This window comes from Centroberyx affinis, unplaced genomic scaffold, assembly GCF_046629955.1.
Source record: "Centroberyx affinis isolate AG114_WGS23_722 - 3 ecotype Tasmania unplaced genomic scaffold, CSIRO-AGI_Caff_v1 ptg003064l_1, whole genome shotgun sequence".
NCBI classification, from domain to species: Eukaryota; Metazoa; Chordata; class Actinopteri; order Beryciformes; family Berycidae; genus Centroberyx; species Centroberyx affinis.
The window spans coordinates 72,342-92,629 of record NW_027281149.1 but is presented as its reverse complement, the minus strand read 5'-3'; the positions used below and the strand labels follow the sequence as shown (position 1 = coordinate 92,629).

General features: G+C 42.1%; 1 protein-coding gene and 1 long non-coding RNA gene across 2 annotated transcripts; one reads left to right on the top strand and one right to left on the bottom strand.

Annotated features, from left to right (window-relative positions):
• Nucleotides 1–8,577: 8,577 nt before the first annotated feature.
• Nucleotides 8,578–9,869, top strand: LOC139659308 (putative nuclease HARBI1). The gene is made up of 4 exons (XM_071537534.1): nucleotides 8,578–9,013; nucleotides 9,086–9,201; nucleotides 9,292–9,403; nucleotides 9,490–9,869. Exons 1-4 carry the CDS (start codon nucleotides 8,578–8,580, stop codon nucleotides 9,867–9,869), a joined length of 1,044 nt encoding a protein of 347 aa, XP_071393635.1.
• Nucleotides 9,870–10,953: 1,084 nt separating this feature from the next.
• Nucleotides 10,954–11,832, bottom strand: LOC139659310 (uncharacterized). Its single transcript, XR_011696226.1, has 3 exons — nucleotides 11,459–11,832; nucleotides 11,120–11,190; nucleotides 10,954–11,029 (listed from the first exon to the last, which is right to left on the bottom strand). It is a non-coding gene; the product is annotated as an uncharacterized lncRNA (long non-coding RNA).
• Between the last annotated feature and the right edge of the window lie 8,456 nt (nucleotides 11,833–20,288).

The window sequence follows — 20,288 nt, the reverse complement described above, 5'->3', positions numbered from 1 at the left end:
AGCGGGTTGTAGGCGTCAACGCTGCTGAGACAGTTGACGCTGTCGAAGCCGCCCACCTACGTCAGGAGAGGAGGATTATGGGTCACAGGTTTCAAGTGGAGGTGGGGCTGGTGCTGTGTTCAGTGGTTCTCAACCTTTTGCCCTCGTGACTCCTTAAAATGAAGCGATGCCTACTTGTAACCCCCATTAAAGACCAACCAGAGAATGATTTTCCTTTTCAGGTCATTTCATTTGATTATCAGAGAGGCTGAAAACTGTAGTACTCGGTACTCGACCCAGCGGTCGGCACGGGGATCGTACGCCTCCATGCCGTTGGTCGGACCGCCGCCGCCCCAGCCTACAATGGCCAATAGGACGCCATGGGGCAGGCGTGAGCGGCTCAGAGGGTTGTGGACATCTGAGCTGGAGGGTCTTATGGTGAGATCGTATATGGCCCTCAGGGCGTTGATGATGACCGGCTTGTAGGGCTGGGCGATATGGACAAAAAATCATATCTCGGTATTTTTAGGCTGAATGGCGATACACGATATATATCTCGGTATTTTCTACGAAGTGGGCTAAAGGTTGAGAAGTAAAGCCACATGTGAGATGTCACAAGCACTTTTATTAAAACAAGACTGTGATCAAAATAAAATGCAAAGACAGGGTTTCCTTTCCTGTTTTAAAATATACAGCTGCACAATATATCAACGATATCAATGTAAATGAAAAATTATATAAAATAAATAGCCAATATTAAATAAAAAGGGTGCAGGTTTACCTCTCCTGCTTAATAAAATATACAGCTGTGCAAATAACAATAAAAATGTAAACAGAACAAAAATAACAGCAGAACTGGCCAACAAATATTTCCTCCTAGCCCTGTACCTACATCTCACAGGTTTTGTGCCAGGAAAACTAGCCTGTCAACAGTGTCAGGCTTCAGGGACGCCCTCTGGCAGGTTACGATGTTCCCACTACAACTGAAAACCCTCTCAGAAGGGGAACCGGTGGCTGGTATGCAAAGGTATCTTTTTGCTAGGTGGCTCAGCGCAGGAAAGGCAATTTCATGCGCCTTCCACCATTTGAGAGGATCGGTATCGCTCTCTGCACCAACTGACTGTAAGTAGCTTGAAAGTTCATTTTCAATTGCCTCCCTCTGTGTCAGTGCGGTGCTGGTGGCTGTGCTCTGCTTGAAGAAGCTTGCCAGTGACGACTTCTTCTTAGCTGTTGGTGGCACTGCTGCTTCTGGGTCTGCAGGCTCAGGCACAGTGGACACAGGCACAGCTGGGTCAGGCTGACAGCTGCCCTGATCAGCCAGCAGAGACTCCACCTCCAAGACAGCTTTGCATTTCAGTGCATTGATCTTTTCACTTGGGATGTATTTGGCCCTGAACCGTGGATCCACAAGTGAGGCCATGTCCAACAGGTCACTAGTGGCTGGGTCGGCATACTTGTCATTGAGGTAATCCACAGTGCAGGTCTTGATCGATTTGCACAGCTCGACATCGCCCTCTTCATGTGCCAGGAGACTTGTGTTGAAAAGGTGTAGCACAGGTCGGACATATGAGAGGGTGACATACTCCTCACCTGACAGAGCATCAGTGAAGTCCTGAAGGGGTTTCAGAGCCTTCTGGACTGCCTCCAGGACCTCTATGTCCTGCCATGTAGGGACAAGATGCCTGGACTTTTTGTCAGCAGACAGGACTTTTGAGAGCGCTCCCTCCTGCTCCAGGACTCTATTGATCATTTGCTGCCTTGATCCCCAGCGTGTGGCTGACTCTGTGATGAGTTGGTGAGCCGGCAGACCCAGCTGAATCTGGACTTCAGCCAGCTCTCTTCTTTTTTTCCAGCTGTAGGAGAAGCTGCTGACAATTCTCTTACACAGAGAAATGGCCCGGGTGATGCGGTTGTCATCCATGCCACGTCCTGTAATACAAAATTGAAAAATATCTTTAAAATCTTTTTCATTTTATTTTATTTATTTAAAGAGGCAGATCACCTGTGTTTAATAGGGATGTGCATGATTAAACTACTACTATTTATACTATGTATAATTACCGCTGAGGTCACTGGTTAGGCATTATTTTTATTTATATTCTTATAGTTTTTATAATTACAGTGGCACTGCATTATTTATATTTATATATTTATACATGAGCCATTCCGCCGAATGGGTGCCATTTGCTTGTTGTAACTCTTCCAAATTAAACTTCATTTTTTATCTTTTTTCAACACTGAATCTAATAACACACATATTTAACTATTCAAAATGTGTATTGGTCAATCTCAGGCAACTTTATTTCATTTTTTACAAGGTTTCTAAGTGGAAGATGGTTGCATTTTTCTCAGTCCTGTTACCAAAACTCATGTGTCATTTAAAAAGCATGTTTAAAAGCATGTCAACTAATTCCTTTGTTTTCCCCTCAATAAAGTGTTTATTTTAAAGAAATGGTTGGTTACATGTTCAAATAATTGATATTTGTGACTAAAAAATCACTATATATGCACGCAAGTTGTATTTTTCTAAAAAAATGCAAAGCCATTTTTTCCTTTTAAAGGAAACCCAAACCTCAAGTTTATCAAATTTTTCATCATTTAATTTATTAAACAATTGGATAAATGATGGACCAAACATGATTGAAAAAAATAGTGGTTTATCTTTATTTTTTAGAAAAAAACAATTTAGTAACAGGAATGAACATTGGGTAACAGGAATGAGCACTGGGTAACAGGAATGTGTGTGTGTGTATGTGTGTGTGTGTGTGTGTGTTTTTGTGTGTATTTGTGTGTGTTTTTTGTGTGTGAGTGTGCATGGCCGTGCGTGCATGTTGTGTGTCCGTGTGTGTGTGTGAGTTTTCTGTGTTGAAGGGATGTGCTATGTGCTTGTACTTCTTCACAGTGAAGGAGAGAGTAGAGTAGAGCAGTGATTCTCAACCTTTTTCATATCAAGGACCCCTAATTTAGTCCGCATTTGGGCCTCGGACCCCCATTTGATGAGATTTTGTGTCTCGGACCCAAATCTGAGAATATTTTTATTGTTAGATATGATTTTGTCCAGAATCCCATGACTATCTGTATTGTAGGTAGAGAGATAACAGAGAAACTATGATCAGAACAGTCATTCTTCTACATTCTCTAATTGTGTTAACATCTTGTAAATGAAATAATGCTGAAGTTTAACAATTCATCAATTTGCCTTGGGACCCCCTGGAACCCCCTCAAGGACCCCTGGTGGTCCCCGGACCCCACGTTGAGAAACACTGGAGTAGAGAGTAGAGAAATCTTTATCATCAATATCAATTATCAATATCAATTATCAATTATCAATTCATTTTGCAGAACACATACGGAAGTGGAGAGAGAAAGAGGAAGGGGGGGGAGGGAGGGAGAGAGATAAAGGGAGAGAGAGGGAGGGAGAGACAGATAGAGAGAGGGGAGATAGAGAGGGTGGCGGGTGTGTCTCGCTCCTTCCCCTGCAGCATGCCATGGGTGGGTATTTCTGGCTCCTGCACAAAAGGTAAGTAAGACAACAAAGCTGAAGATATTAGTTAAGTCCTCAGATCTCTGCATTGACTACCATTGTGTTTTAGCTAGAATTGCAATACATGAAAACAAACTTGCCTGACCTTTACTAAGAAGCCTTCTCTAGTTTGGCCCAGACTTCTTTCTCAATCTCCATGTGACGACCTGTGACTGGCTTCGGGGGTGGGATGATACACACAATGTCCTCAAACAGGTACCAAAGGATGTCTTCGCGGGCTGGCCAGAAAAACCTGTTGACCCCAATCTTCTGCATACAACGGACCTCAACATGTGTTTCACTTGTATCTGTGATGACACCAGGGTACAGGTCACTGTCGTACTTCAGCACACAACATTTGCCAACAACTTCAGGACTTTGCCACTGAACTTCTGTGGCTGTGGGAGCCATGAGAGCCGTCTGTTGATGACTGAACGTGAAACGCTTTGCATTAAAGCACTCACAGTTCAGATTTTGTGTCGTCGTGCACAAGCAGCTGACGTCCCTGTATGTCAGTTCTCCATGGGCTAGGGTCACTGCCTGATGCATCCTCATAGTGGACGGAACTGGTGGCACATCATTGGGCATCTCCGAAACTGCTTTCTCAACTGCTTCCTCGTTGACAAAAAACAATTGTTGTTGATTGTTGTTTCTGTCTTTTGCAACACAGCAAACATCTCTGCGGCATCAGGAATGTCTGTCCCTTTGCTGACCAGACTGTCAGCCCTCCTCTTCAGGGCCCCTCCCACACCATCCGGGGCACCCTTCCCGTGGCTCGCCTCAAAGAAGTTCCACGTCCCAGCAGTGAATCCTCGTCTGAACAGCTCAGTACAAAACAGGAAAAAATTCCCTCGCTGTTTATACTGAGTGCAAGGGCCATCACTGTAAAAATGGATCGTGGAGACCTCTGGATGTGCACTCTGCACATAATCAAGCACTGGTGACAAGTGCTGCCAGATTGCTGGTGGGCCCTTTTGTCTTGAGGGGGACACTGTGCAGAAGGACATCGGGCGGGAGGTTGTATGCACATAAAGCACACCCGTGTGCAATGTTGCCTGCTGGTGTGATGCTCCGAAGTGGACTGCCTGTATTTCTGCGCTGTACTTGCAGAGGTAATTTTCAGAAAAGTCAACATGAATTAAGCATTCATGTGCTTTCAAGCCTTGTCTCAGTGCCCTGTAGTGGGTAAACTGATTCTTGATGCTGTAAGTGTGTCTTTTAAACCTATGCAGCAGCAGGTTCAGCTGTTCCAGCAGTTCTTCTTGCGTGGTCTGGAACTCTTTTTTGATTGTGATTTTAGATGTTTTGCCATTGGGGTCATTCTTGTGCTCCTTATCCACAATTGCCCACTGGAGATAAGACACTTGACTCTCTGCATTGTACTGGCTAGAGACTGGGCAAGAGAGGTCCTTGCACTCAGAACATTCTCCGTACATGCACTTTATATTTTCTGTGTCACATGTGATGGCTTTCACAAGGTCATCCAGATTGACAGTGCTGATCACTTTCAAGTGGTGCAGCTTCTGCACGAGAAAACCCAGATTCTCATGCATCTTGCACATGCACGTGTCCCGATCACTCAGAGTTGGATGAACAACCCAAAAAGGTCGGAGCAAACAGAAGAGTGAGTAAGAGATGGACATTTCTTCTTCAGCCAAAAACTTCATGTGCAAATTTTTCATGGTATCCAAGAGGAACCGTTTTTGCTTTTTGTTTTTCTTCCGAGTGAGGGTCTGCCTCTTCCCAGTTGTGATGCGACTCACATCATCCCTTGAGTAGAAAGCTCTCACTCTGCTTATCAAACCATCCGCAACCCTGTTGTTCCGCTTCCGTTGGTAGGTGTAGTTAACCTTCCCATTCTTCTCATTCTTCCATCTTTTCTTTGAAAAGCCCAGTGAATTTTGAGCGAAGCGTTGCAGCCTGTACTTTTTCAGAACTTTTCCTGTTATTATTTTTGAAATGATTTGCCTTTCCCTCTCCCCCTGTGCATTTTTGTATTTGTTTCGGATGTCCTCCACCAGAGCCTCATGAAACAAAAGGGTCTTCTGAATGGCCGCGCGTGGAAGCTGTCTCATCTGTCTGTTTACTTTTGTGCACGGAGACGCATTATTCTTTTTCATGCGCTGGACTTGTTTCTTGTACTTTTCTTTTTTTTGGGTTTGTTTCTTCAACAGAACCTGTAGTTCTTGAATTTGTTTCTGAAGGTTCTTTAGTGTTTTTCGTCTTCTTCTCCACCCTTGATTACATTGCCTAAAACACATGTGCATCACAATAAATGACACATTGCAATAGTTGTTACAATGTACTGTTACATTGTTACATTAACCTCTGCGACCTGATAAGTAGAATTTGGTTAATTTCATACTGTAATGTAATCATGTCTATTTTCATTAGCTACTTTGTAAGTACAGTGTAACATTTGGTTATTACACAACACTTTGTTATTACATTGTAACAAACACACACATATGCCCTATTGCCCCCCTTGCACATTTTCTTTGACACTTGATCCATTTCATAAACTAAAACTAGACCTGGAAGTGCTTGGCTGTGGATCTACAGCTTGCAGTGGCGATAGCTGGGGGCTGTGTGGAGGGGTGACGAGGCCATTTATTGCTTCTTTCCTGTCCTTGATCCTATGGTAAGTCTCCCTCCACTTTCTGCGATGTCTGCGCTTTTCTCTCTCACTGAGGTCATTGATGGTTTTCTTCCTGCCTGACTCTAGGTCCTTCCTGTAGTTATCACGTTCCTTCTCTAAATATTTCTCTCTCCTCTCTGGGTCAGCATCGCGTCGAGCGCGATAGCGCCGCTGCTTTTCTGCAGCACTTAGTGGTAGATTGGCTCCCTGTAAGTATGGTATTCACATTGTAAAACTGATCTTAAATGTCAACAACTTCAGTAATTTCAACTGTAAAACTTAAAAATCAGGTGAATAGTATTATTTCGACTAATATTCACACTAATAAATCAATAAACCAGAGGACGCTACTCACTCCTGTTACTGTCACTCAGTCCTGTTACTCTTTATATGAGTAACAGGACTGAAAGTAACAGGACTGAGTTTTTAGCATAGAATTAGCAAATACATGAAATATAGCCACATAGCGTCCATGCTAATAGCATGAGGTCACTGAGCACATTCTAGTGATTTACCAAAAAATAGTGTTTTTAAAATAAACAAATAACATCTAGGAAATAATTTAGGTAATGACAGTATGTTGAGATTGACCTTCCTAGTCATAGTTACAATATCATCAAATATACAGAAAAGAAAATGAGAGAACTTACTTCTGGTCTTCCCATGGCCTGCAAAAGATCCAGATGACGCAACTTCCTGTTGAACATGTGACTTGTGGAATGTTCCAAAGTTTTCAGAGGGGGGAATGTGTCAGGGTAACAGGACTGAGTGAAAACCTGGGGACACGACTAAAATGTGTATTTTAACTAAAATATTATGGATTTCTTGTGAAAAAAAAATATTTAAAGCAAAGATGAGATATGGAGTCACACAACAATGCAAAAAAAATAAGATTTCTGAAGGATTTTAATCATTATATTTCATGGTAAAGTGTAGTGTTAGAGAGCGGGGACAGGTAACAAATGCTCTTTTTTCAGTGTTCTAGGTAGTTTTTATTAATGTTTTAAATTATTTATCTTAAATTTGCAATTAGATCAACGTGCAGGACACTTTGCTTAACAATAAAATGTATTTTAAAGTTAATTTTCATGCATATTTATACATATAATGTCCTGGGGACGGAAATGGCACCCATTCGGCGGAATGGCCCACATTATCTATTTTATTCTGTCAATCATGGCTACTCTGTGCACTGTTTATTTGTATTTGTGTTGTATTTTTGTGTTAGCACCTTGGTCCGTGAGAAACATTTCGTTCAGTCGTTTACTGATGTGTGTGTGTCTGTTATGTATGTGGATGAATGACAATAAACTTGACCTGACTACACATTTAAACGTTGCTGCACCTGCTAGTCGACTAAGAAAATACTATTCGGTTAAACTATTTTGGTAAAATCACCAGTCAAATGTGTGAAAACTGTCACGGGTAGGTGTGGTGAGGACCCAAACGCAGGACAGCGAGGCAGGTGATGATGAAAACCCCAAGACTGGGTGTTTACTGAACATACAACAGAGGGGTATTGCACAAAACCAGGATAAGGGATTAAGCCTGGAAATATTGGTTATCCTGGATAAACTTAGCCTCAAGTCGGTTGCACGAAAGCAGGCCAAGTTTATCCCGGACAAGTAACCATGGTGATTTAGTCTCTGCAGCTAGCCTGCTCCAGACCAGGCTAACAACCAGGATCAGGTTAATCCTGTAGTGGCTCTGCTGTCAGTACTGTGAGAAATGAGTGTGTTTTACAGAATGTCCATGGTTTTTCTACACATGTTACATCATCCAAATATTATAACTGTAGTCATTTCATTTGCTGGTTGACTTTTAGTTTTATTTATTAGCACAGTTTATATATAAAGACCAAAAGCACATATAAAAAGACAATATTTGAGAAATGGAAGTAAGAAGCCAGACGGTTTATTTGGAATGCTTTCCTTATTAATACAACACCAACACTGAAAGGTTCAAAAAGATAATAGGTACAATACAATACAGATATTTAAAAGAAATCCTACATGATGATGAAAGAGGAGAAAAAAGGAAAAATAATTATATATCACCACTTAAACATTTGGACTACAAGGTAACTGTTGAAGTTAAAAAGTAAAGTCAGAATAATGTGGAACCCTTCAGATCCAACAGTAAAGTCTTCATTTTCTTTGTGTATTTTTAGGAGACAGTTAAAACAAAAGGATCTTCTGTCAATCTTTCTATTCATTCATTTGGTCTTATTGCTGTCAGGCATAGTGTTATGTTGCAATACAAATAAAGACTGCTTGTCAAATTGCTGTCAGAGGTTTGATTTAGACGTGTCTCATTGCAGTTAATTAGATTATTACTTCTAACAATTTCTGGAGTTGCAAAGATGGTTTCAATTAGTTCTGTGATGAGGGCAACATAGTATATATAGGTCCAACTTCCCTTCACCTGTTTCCTCTTCATGATGGCGTGCCCTTTTTTGGAAGAGATACAGGATGAGGAAGCGCTCATAATCAGACGAGCCTTTAGGCGTGAGAGAGTTTTTAGGGACAGGTCAGACCCACTGGCATTTGGAGAAGACTATCTCATCGAAAGATACAGATTTTCGGGTGATGGACTGAGGTATCTATGTAGGCTCCTTGGTCCTAAAATACAGCACCAGACTGCTCGAAGCCATGCACTTACTGTATCACAGATGGTCTGTGTGACATTGAGGTTCTTTGCAAGTGGAAGCTTTTTGTATTCTGTTGGGGATGCAGAGAACCTCAATAAAGGAACCATTTGCCGCACAGTACGGCGCGTTTGCCTGGCCCTGAAGTCACTCATTCATATCTTTGTCACCTTCCCTGGCCACAGAAGACTTCTTTACATCAAGGAGGACTTCTACAAGATTGCAGGTAACATCAGTTTCAGCTTGCTACCACTGGTTTCCAATTTGATCAGTTACAGCTGGATACTTTATGTTACAGCTTTCCCTAATGTGATTGGTGCAGTGGACTGCACCCGAATCAGAATTCAACGTCCCTCAGGGGAGCATGAGGGAGATTATATCACCAGAAAATATTTCCACAGCATCAATGTTCAGGTAAGAGTCATTTGTAGTGACTCAGACCTATATAAATGCATTTATTTTGTGCCTGAAAGGACCTTAATAGGTTACATCTCATCTTTTCAGATGATATGTGATGCTAACTGCCTTGTGACCAATGTAGAGGCAAAGTGGCCTGGATCAGTCCACGACTCCAGAGTCTTTAGGGCTAGTCCAATTCACAGGACACTCTCACAAGGTAAGCCACACATTATATTTGTAAGTACCTTGGATATTTTGAGTATTTTACTATATCATTTAAGAAATGATGCATTTTATCATTAGGTGAATTCTCTGGAGTGCTGCTCGGAGACAAAGGCTACGCCTGCGAGTCATTTCTCCTGACTCCACTTGCTGACCCCCAAACCCCACCACAGCAGGCCTACAATAATGCACACAACAGGACAAGGGCTCGCATTGAGATGACCTTCGGCCTTCTTAAATCACGGTTCCAGTGCCTGCACCACCTGAGGGTTTCCCCATCCAGGGCTTGTGACATCATTGCGGCATGCACAGTACTGCATAACATAGCAGGCTTGCGGAAGGAGAGGGCCCCGCGAGTGGCTATTGAAGATGTCTGGGAAAATGCTCCCATCTTCCCAGACAACGATGCTGGCCGATTAATCCGAGACCGATATATTGCCAATTTTTTTTCGACGGCTTAAGTGCTGAATTTTGATTTCACAATAAATGATCGGATCTTGTGTGGTACTTTTTGCTGTGTAAGTGCATTTTGTCTCGCATTGGTAGTGCACTGTATAGTCAGATTTCTACATTCCCCCTCTCCAAATCAATTGTATGCCCCACATTCATCGTAAAAGAAAAGCAGACACCATTATTTTCTGGTAAGTTTTCAAGTCCATTTTATTATCGTCGTCGTCAGCTTGGAGTCTGGAGTAGAGAGCGCAAAAGTTACAAGGATTAACACACTAAAATCACACACTAAAATCACAAATATGGTTACAGTGTGCACTGCAATACTCACCTCACGTTCCAGTTTCTGGATCTCGAGATCCAGTTTCCTGAGAGTCCTCCTTTTGATTTGAATATCCAGTTCAATTGCCTCCAGATTCCTCTTCTCTCTCTGGATTTGGAGTTCTGCCAGCTCTGTCTGTTTCTGCAGATGTTTTGCATACATGGTTCGAATTGTTTGTGAATTCTGTAGAAGGAATGCCAATTAGCACAACAGGATTTGTTCATCACATGGACTTACTTCAGCATATACTCACAATGTTACCAGCTTCCTGTTGAGGCTGTGCAGTCTCTAGGTCCTGTAACACATTTTTATTAGCACCACATCACTGACTTTCTATTCATTATAAGCAGTATGTCTCCACAAATTTGACATGATACCTCAAGCCTTCTGGAGTCCACAGACAGCGTCTCCTCATCTGCGGAGGTACACTCCACAGCTGCAGATGTGCCTTCCCCCTGCATTCATGAATCAAGAGAACTCGTATTGACATTTGAAAGGACATGCCAAGCCTGTAATTGCATAAAAATGTACAATACTAACTGGATCGTCTTCTGGTGGCTCCAAAAGCAGAACTCTGTCCCCAGTAACTGCAAGCAAATTCAAAGTCAGACAGTATAATATTGTGAAATGTGTTTAATCTGTAGTGGAAGTGCAATGTAGGCAGGTATGTACCTTGCAAGAAGCTGCAACTGTCAGTGGAAAGGACCGAGTCTGTCACTGTATTTCCCGGGATCCCCTCCATCACTGGCCTCCCTTTATTTAAATCGATGGCCAGCTCCTCTGCTGGGGTCAGGTCCTGGGTGGGTGGGCCGCCCCCTGTGCCAGCGCAGTGTGCTTTTTTCTTGACCGCTAAAATCGTAAAGAAATTCATTGTCAGCAGACAACAAATCTATCACTTCATTTGATAATTGCTATTTGGGCTACAATAAAGTAACTCACCAGACTGCAGAATGTTTTTATATTTGGTTTTCACCTGTTGCCAGGTCCTTTTCTGGCCAGACAAGTTTGTTCTTTATGAAGGATGATGGATGAAACAGAACACAACATGGGATAAATAGATTCAATAGATGACAGAGAGTAGATCATTTCTTTGAACTTATTTATACTTTACATAACCTGAGTAACATGCACTTCTATGGGCCACATTAAAGCAAAACAAAACACAAAAACACCTATTGATTAGTGGACTTAAAGTCATCAGCTCCGCATCCTTTAACTGTAATTCTGACAGTTCCTGTGGAGTACACTTTATTAATTCTACATGTTTGGGCTACTTACGCATTAAGCCGGTCGGCTATTGTCTGCCAGGCTTTTTCCCTCTCCTTTTTTGCGGCACTGGTGTTTCCTTTTTTGCGTATTGTGCCTTTCATTTCCTCAAATTGCTGAAGAAGCAGCTCTTGTTCAGCAAATGTAAATGAAGTTGCGCGTCCGTGATCCATTCTTCAATCTGTGATTCTGTGATCAATTTCGTGGTCTTCTTAAGAATGCCGTGAACACGCACTTATCCCAAACATCCACACCTGGCTTGACTAAGCCGCGTCTCTTCATCCTGGCTCGGCAAACGTGCAACCAATTAATCCAAGATAGCGCCGACAAGGCTTAGTCAAGCCGCGCCTGCTCATTTATCCTGGATGTCTTTATCCTAGTTTTGTGCAATACCCCTCAGGTGACACAGGAAACCAAAACAAGAACTCTTCACACAAACAGACACAAGTAACAGAACAATGAACCAACCAAGACTGACTGGGGAACAAGACTAATATACACATGGGGGGTGATTACAAATTAGACACAGCTGGGGCAGACAGGAAACAAGGTACACGTAGAACTACGAGAACTAGACAGGGAAACAGACAAAGAAATACAAAACCTAGACCAGCCAAAAAGTCACAACCATGACAGAAAACAGTTGTATATTTAGATTTGTGTATTCTCAAACTGCTGCACTTGAACGCATTCGAGTGTATGGAAATAACTGTCAATTTCAGTAGCGGCAGCTGTACTGTATTACTGATGCTTCCCCCATTTAGCCTTAACATTTCAAATAGATTTTTTTATGGTCATTATGCATACTACTGTAAGTGGTTCTTACTGCAAACAATCGTTTTGCTGAGCATGATAGGCCTGGCATCTATTTTTTTCCAAATCAATTCCTTAAACATTGCACTCACCAATGGCCAGATGAAGTCGGTGACCAAAGCACTGCATCCTCAGCCACTTCTTCAGTTGCACCGCTTTGACAACGTTGCTTCCGTTGTCGGTTGTTATAGCAACCAGTCCCTTTTCGTCGAGCTTCCAGTTTGTAAGGGCATCCTGCAGGGCTTCAGCTATATGCTCTCCAGTGTGATCTTGGGGAAAATAGCTGGTTTGGAGACACGCAGTTTTCATCTCCCAGTCTTCAATGAAATGTACTGTCAAACTCATAAATGGCTCACATGTCCTACTTGACCACATATCGGTCGTCAGCGCAAAATGAGTCACTTTTGCGAGCTGGTCGGTAAGGTTCTGTCTGACCTCAGTGTACATTTCTGGCAGTGCTTCTCTTGCAAAGTAGTTGCGACTGGGCAACTGGTATCTTGGGTCAAGGGTTTGTAGCAGTCTTTTAAAGCCTTCTTGTTCCACTGTTGCAACAGGGACCATATCTTTAGCGATGTGGTAGGCCACCGCCTTAGTTATATCGCGCCACTTGGCACTTTTCTTTTCATAAGGCACACCACGGGTAAATGAAGCTTGCAACGTGCTTTGTTTCGGGGCAGAAGGCTGCGAAGGCTTCGCGGCCGGAGTTGCAGCAGCAGCACGAAGTTTAATACACTCTTCGTACTGCAGTTTATGTCGCTGTTGTAAATGGTGGAAGAGATTTGACGTGCTTCCACTTTTGGACGCAACCTGTTTACGGCATTCTCTACAGATGGGATGGTTCTGCTGCTCATCTGTTAGTCTGAATCCGAACCATCTCCAAATAATTGAACCATGGTTTTTCGTTTTAGAAACCAGGTCTTCGGGAGCGTGGACCGGTGCTGTGTCTCCCTCCATGTTGCAGGAGAACTTGTGAGCGAGTGGGGCCGGGTTTGCGCATGCGCGCAGAGGGAGAGTGGGGGCCGGGTTTGCGCATGCGCGCACATGGAGAGTGGGGCTGGGTCGCTCGGAGAGCGTGAGAGAGGAGAGATGCAAACACACACGCTTTACGGAAGAAACGGGTTATGTATTTTAAAGCAACATCAAACTATAGCGATATAAACGGTATTGTCTCATCTTATATCTTGTTTGAAAATATATCGATACACCGTAAAAAGTAGATATACCGCCCAGCCCTACCAGCTTGCACTCTATGTTGCCTTTCACCAGAGCGTTGTTCGTAATGTGGTTCATGAAATAGTCTGCGGTCATCAAGGCCAGGCGGACATGGACAGAGAGGAGAAGACACAAGTTAGAAATTAAACAGTCTAAACTGATTTGTGAGATGAGGCAGATATTGGGGAATATATTCTATAATTCTATAATATTCCAAGCACACAGGAATATTTGTTGCATTTGTCATCTGTAGCTTTGATCAAATATTTGATCTAGGAATTCAACTTCATGATACTTTTTCGTGTTCTCTGCCATTATTGGATGTTGACTTTATTATACATTATTGGATTTTTCCTGCCTCCCAATTTTTTCTAAAACAGTTCAAAGATATGTTTTTCTCCACCTGAGCCACATTTTTTTTTTTTTCACCCCAGCACCACAAACAGTTGAACGGATTATATCTAATTCTATTGTGTGGCGGCCCTCGAACTTGTATTCATTGATTAGTTGGATGTAGGTTTCTAATGCACAGGATGGAGGCACAATGCAGGAAACTCAACATATAGAAACAAACAGGTTGACTGCAAAACCATATCTTAATATACATATCTTAAATTAATACATTATTATTTTTCATAAATACTCGTAGCAAACAACATGTTTAGCAGTGCATCATCAGTTGACACAAAAACTATAATACCATGGCCGCACTTACCATTAAGCCAACCGAGCACACACATCCTCAGTTAAATCAAGGCTTGAGTTTATTATTAAACATTTTAATTGTGGCACACAATTTTCCTGTACTGAATCAACTCACATCATTGCACAACGATTAGCATTTTTTTTTTTTTTTTGTTCATTAGCAATTTGAAACCTAACTGAACCAGTGGAAAGATGTGAGAGAGTAACTTATTGCCTAAATTGGACAGATTTTATGTTTGACAATGCCCGTAAACCATTTAGCTATTTTTCAATTGTTGGTCTACTCTCACACTAGATGATGATTCTGAGAGTGACGTTGAACAGGGCGGATCCTTTAGACATCAGCCTCCATCTCTTCAGGTAAGGCAACATGGCAGTTAGCTGTTGATGCAGACCAAAATATTTTTTAACCATTTCACTCTTTCAGTGGTATGTCTCTTCTTACACTAGGACAGCAATTTCGAGAGTAATGTAGAGCAAGGCCAGGACTTTTGAAAGTCCTGCAGGGGTCCTGTAGGATACCTACACAACTCCTTCACAAGAACTGAAAATCCTGCAGGATTTTTTTTTGTAAGGGCACAGTTCAGTTTGGTTAACCAAAATGAAAGAATTTGCTCTATTATGCTTATTTCAAAGGATAGGAATATACTATGAATGGCTAATAATTAGTCTGATCAAATGATGTTGAAATGCTAATGTATTTGTAACTGCAGATACAGGATATCGGCGGAGAAAAGGAATATTCAAAAGGTGAATTGTGAGACCCTCATCGACCCCTATAGCACAGCTCAGGAGACAAGGGAGATAAGTGAGACATCTCTGTCTCCAGCTGGGATCCCCCTGCAGGTGCCTCCTTCCTCCCCTTCCCGCCTGCAGGAATGATTCATTTCATCCCTGGGTTCGGTGCCCCGCCTCCCGGACCAGCTACCAACCCTGCTGTGGAACACATGGACCAAGGCTTGAAACTTCAGCCAGTCGCCAACGGTGCTCAACTCCAAACACTCCCTGCTCTACCTGCTCCTGTTGAGAACCATTGGTAAGTACAACTTCAAGTTTGTTTATTTCTATAGCCCTTTATCACAAGAATGTCTTAAAAGACTTTACAGAGAATGAGCTTAACTAGATCTAACTGATCAACAGTCAACCATAGAACAGAATGATATAGGACAAACATCAGGAATAGCACAAGACACAAAGCAGATTTTAGCAAGAAATAACTGCCTACGTATTCTACATAACCTAATAATAGATTAGATTAAATTTGGTTTGGCCATTTTATCGACAGCAAATTCTGCTGTCTACTTTGCTTACTGTTCAGTGAAAAATGCCAATCATTTGAAGAAAACATACTGTTTTTCTGCTCAGAGTATTCACAGATGACAAAATTGTTGTTGCTCTGGTTTGAAAAGTGTGGCTAATGACTAATACTGTGACTTTATTTCTTGCCAGGCTGACAGACAGAGACAGGATGAGAGAGCAGAGGTTTCAGATCCTACAGGAGAAGCTGAAATTCCACAAACAGCACAGCACCAAACAGATCGCAGAGCTCAAGAACACCATCGAGGAGCAGGCTGAAACCATAGAGGAGCTCCAGCAGTGATCCCACTCTTTTCTAGAGATCATTTTCCAGGACTTTTCCAGGACATTTTCAGTGATGATCTAGCTGGTATGACAGACAGGGATTGCGCCATACACTAATATGTTCCTCTCTGTGGAAGTCTGATTTAAAAGACGTGCAGTCTATGGCTGTAACGTATCTATGACATCATCTCTTACATGCTTAGAAATTACTGTTGTTTTTTATTTCTTGCCTTGTTTTAATGCTCTATTTTAATATTTCTATTATATTTTTATTTTTAATAGCATTCCTTCATTGTATTTAATTTTTTTTATGTTTCTTTTAGAAAACCCTTTGTGCTCTATGCTTGGTAAGAGATGTAAATAAAAGTTATCATTATTCTGAATTTATAACCTGAATCCTTTTTGGCTGGACCGCAACAGCGGGGCCAGCCCTACAAACGCGAATGTCTGTCACTGACTGACTGACTGACTGACTGACTGAGTGATCAAGTTACACCATTGGTCGGCCGTGGCACGTGGCACATCATAGCGTCACAGAGCCAGAAATTTAAGTTTCGCTTTCTCCGCCGTCTAGTTTCTCCGCTGAGATCAGGAGCCCGTTTCTCCCACACAGTAAGCAGGCTGACCAATATCATGCATGTAAGCTGAAGCTTAAGTAGAATCTATACAATTATATCATATCATCGTTTATGTTGATGCATATGCGCAAGCTCAGTTCACCTGAAATCCTCTGTTCTGTCGGGGGAGAGAGACACAAACAAGCATGGAGGTTTCATCACGCTGAGGGCTTATTTCCGACCTTCCCGAAGTTTCCCGGGGCCACGGTTCCGGCCAGTGCCACTAGCTGGGCGGCGATTTGTTCCCGATGATCCGGCCGATTTCGGCCGGGGTCCCGACGACGATGCGCCCCCGGTGTCCGGCGAACAGCACTGACGGGTAACAGAGCGCCTGGCGCTTGGATCAGCAGGATCAATGCGGGCCGTGGGCGCGGTGGAGACGACAGCATTGTCGTCTCCACCACGCATTGACCGAGAGACTCACGCAATTGACATTTTGCACACGCTCTCACGCCACAAGTCTATTTTCTCACGCAGTGAAAAACAAATTCATAACTGATAACGTCGCGACGTGAAAAAAGGAAACTGACAGCAGGACAGACGAGACAGAGCAGCACCGTGCAGCAGCGAGTTATTCAGACCATCTGAATAGCGAGAAATATACACAAATTATTATTATTATTATATTATTATTATATTGTAATTTATTCCCATGCATGCTGCTCAGAGTAATCTCAGTCAGCAGCTCTTCTGCGTCTCTCCCTCTCCTCTCGCGCCGTGCGCACGCAGGCAGGAGTGAGAGTGAGTTGCTATGGTTACGGGGACGCTCTGTGTCTGTCGCCCTGAAACTTGCTCATGATTCCCAATAATAGGTTTTTTTAGGTTAGTATGCCTATGCAAGATCATGAATGTAAGCACCTCAATGCTGAAATCTAGTAATATATATATATATATATATATATAATATGTTGCTGTTTCTTGACTTAATCCAAGAGGTTAGGTGGTGTAGAAATGCAGGAAATTTGTTTTAAATTACTATTTTTTTCTGAACCCCCCCCTTCCGAAACAGGGTTCCCCCACCTGCCAAATCCCACTTTAACCCCTGTCAACAGCGGAGTTAGTTACACCATTGGTCGGCCGTGGCACGTGGCACACTCATACACGGTCCAGCCATATACTAGGTTTTGACCTAGTCTTGTTTTCTTATGAATTATATTAACCATTGCTGCCTGAACACCAATAATAGCCTGAACACCAATAACACAAATAGTAGCCTACAATTTTGCCTACTGACAAATCTAGACTGAACTTTACATACCTAAATGTACGATTCAAAGTTAGTCGAGTTTGCTAGGATTATTATTACCTGCCACTGACTCTTACCAGTTTATCACACCATACTTAGCCCCTTCACTAGTAATATTAAGTGGAGTCTTTATCGTGGCTAATCACACCCACTGTGAGCTACCGCTACAAACGTTAAACATTTCATGTCATGTTATGGTTCATTTTACCTTAACAATGCAGCATTGCGTTTGAAGAGACAATGCTAGCAAAGTAAACAAGCGCAAATTCGCAATAGCTGCGACCACGTACGCGCATGCATACACGCGTGGGGACATTTTTGTGGACTGACCGACTGACTGACTGACCGACAGAGCGAGCTATAGAGCTGCTGGTCGCAGCTAAAAAGTACCGTTAGCCAGTATTTAGCCGGTTATCCGACTAACAATTAACTAACCAATAAAACTAACAAAACACATTTGAAACCATTGCTCCTAGCCAGAGTTGAATCAGGCAAAACAAGCTAGCAAGCACGTCAACTTTAGCAACCGAACCAAACATGCTAACCAATTTAACATTATTCAACCGTTTTAAACAAGTTGGGAAGAAAGCAACATTAATCTATAAACCTAATAAAAACTACCACAGTTACCAGCCAGCAGTGACGACTCTTTACATTTGAAGGATAATGTAACTTCCATTATTCTGAGTTTCGGCCACTTAAGTTGTAATGCCATCCAAACTGCACGTGCTACCGACGTGACTTCGGGGCGCATTCACAGCGTTTCCACAACATAACCGAGAGGAGCCTATTCAAAATACTCTCATCCATAAACTACCATTTGAACGTTATGATCCTGAACATAACTTAGCCCTTTCAGATGGCAATGTTATCCATTTTGGGGAGCTCCGATAGATAGCCTAGTACGGTAGTTCATTCTCAGCTAAAGGAAAATAGGAGAATGTTGAAATAATTTTCCAGGACAACACAAGATTTTCCAGGACATTTTACTTTTTCTCTCATTTTCCATGTGTTTTCCATGACTGGAAAATTGGTCAACTGGTTTCCAAGTTTTCCAGGACGCGTGGGAACCCTGTAAAAAGGATGTTCACAAAAAAAGGATGTTCACAAAAAAAAGATATGTGTCCTATGACGCAATAAAAATATTTGTTTCTTAACTAAATGTAAGGTAAAGTGATTCCAGTATGTTTTATTGCCATTATAAGAGTTTTAAGCATATTTTGATGATTATCGGGATAATATCGTGAATCGCAATTATTTTGGCCAGGATAATCGTCACATGAAATTTTCATTATCGTCCCATTCCTAATCTTATACATTGTAAATATGATTAAGATACATTGTAAATAGACCAGAATTCATACCTATCCAACCTGTAAAGAGATAACTTTGTCATCTCTTTGTTGTCATCCTCCAGCAAGTGCAGGACACTGTGGAAGATGCTGGTGACTGACATCCAGACATTTCTCCACAACCTTTCGATGCTAGTGTAATCACTAGAAAATTCTGGGGTTTAAGATTTAGACTGAACCTAAGAAATGTTGTGCAGCTTTTTTGACTGTAGGGGGCAAAATTTAGTAAGCATGTTTATTAGAAAATTCTCCACTTGCACAATGTGGTGTGACGTATATCCGTTTTACGACCTCCACGTCTGTTTACTTCCGGTCTACCTGCTGTCAACTCTACAGTAACGTTACCTTCGCCTCCACCTTGGTTACTTCACTTCACAGTTAATTTTGTACATATTGTTAATAGTATTTACTGTTCGTTTTTGTATATAGTGTTTTTAGCATTTTTGATCATTTTGATAATAACCTCAGTGTCTTAGATAACCGTTAGCGACGTTAGCCAGTCAGCTTTAACGTTAGGTCGCTATGGCTCTTTTTTACACTCGGTGCTTGGAAGAGCTGCCAAAACTGAAAGTGACTGACCTACACTGTCTTGCGAAGGCGAGCAGTAAATCTCTGACCTCATTGCTGGATAAGGGGTTTAAATTGTATGTGTCCAGCTATATCTTCAATTACGAAGGTGGCAAGCTCACGGAGGAGAACAAAGAGCAAAGAGAGCAAAACTCCGTAGAGCTGACCACCCTCCAAATGATCAAAAATGCTAAAAACACTATGTACAAAAACGAACGGTAAATACTGTTAACAATATTCAAAATTAACTGTGAAGTGAAGTAACTGTTAGGTGGAGGCGAAGGAAACTGTAGAGTTGACAACAGGTTGACCAGAAGTAAACAGATGTGCAGTTCATAAATAGAATGTGTTAAGATTAAACATGGACTCAATTTTGTTACTGTTTAATTATTTTTATTTTTTTTCTCAGATAATGTGGTGGAACCCCATTCTTAAGGAGGGGGGTGTGACGGCCCTCCCCTTCTGCCTGCTTACAGGCTGTCTTGTGGGGCAGGTCGTCAGTCAATTCGTCTCACCTGGGTAGTTGGGGCTCAGGGTATATAAACTGTTGTGCTATGCTAACAGATCTCTCTCTTTTCTCTTCCTACTCACCTCTGTGTTTTGGTCCCAGGTTTCCACATGCCATGTGGGGCTAAGTCTGTGTTCCGTTTGCACCTTTCAACATTCACACACACTACACTTCACTCATCCATACATTGGTTTACATTTATTCCCACCAATGCCTTTTGGTTTATTTTTGGTTCACTTGA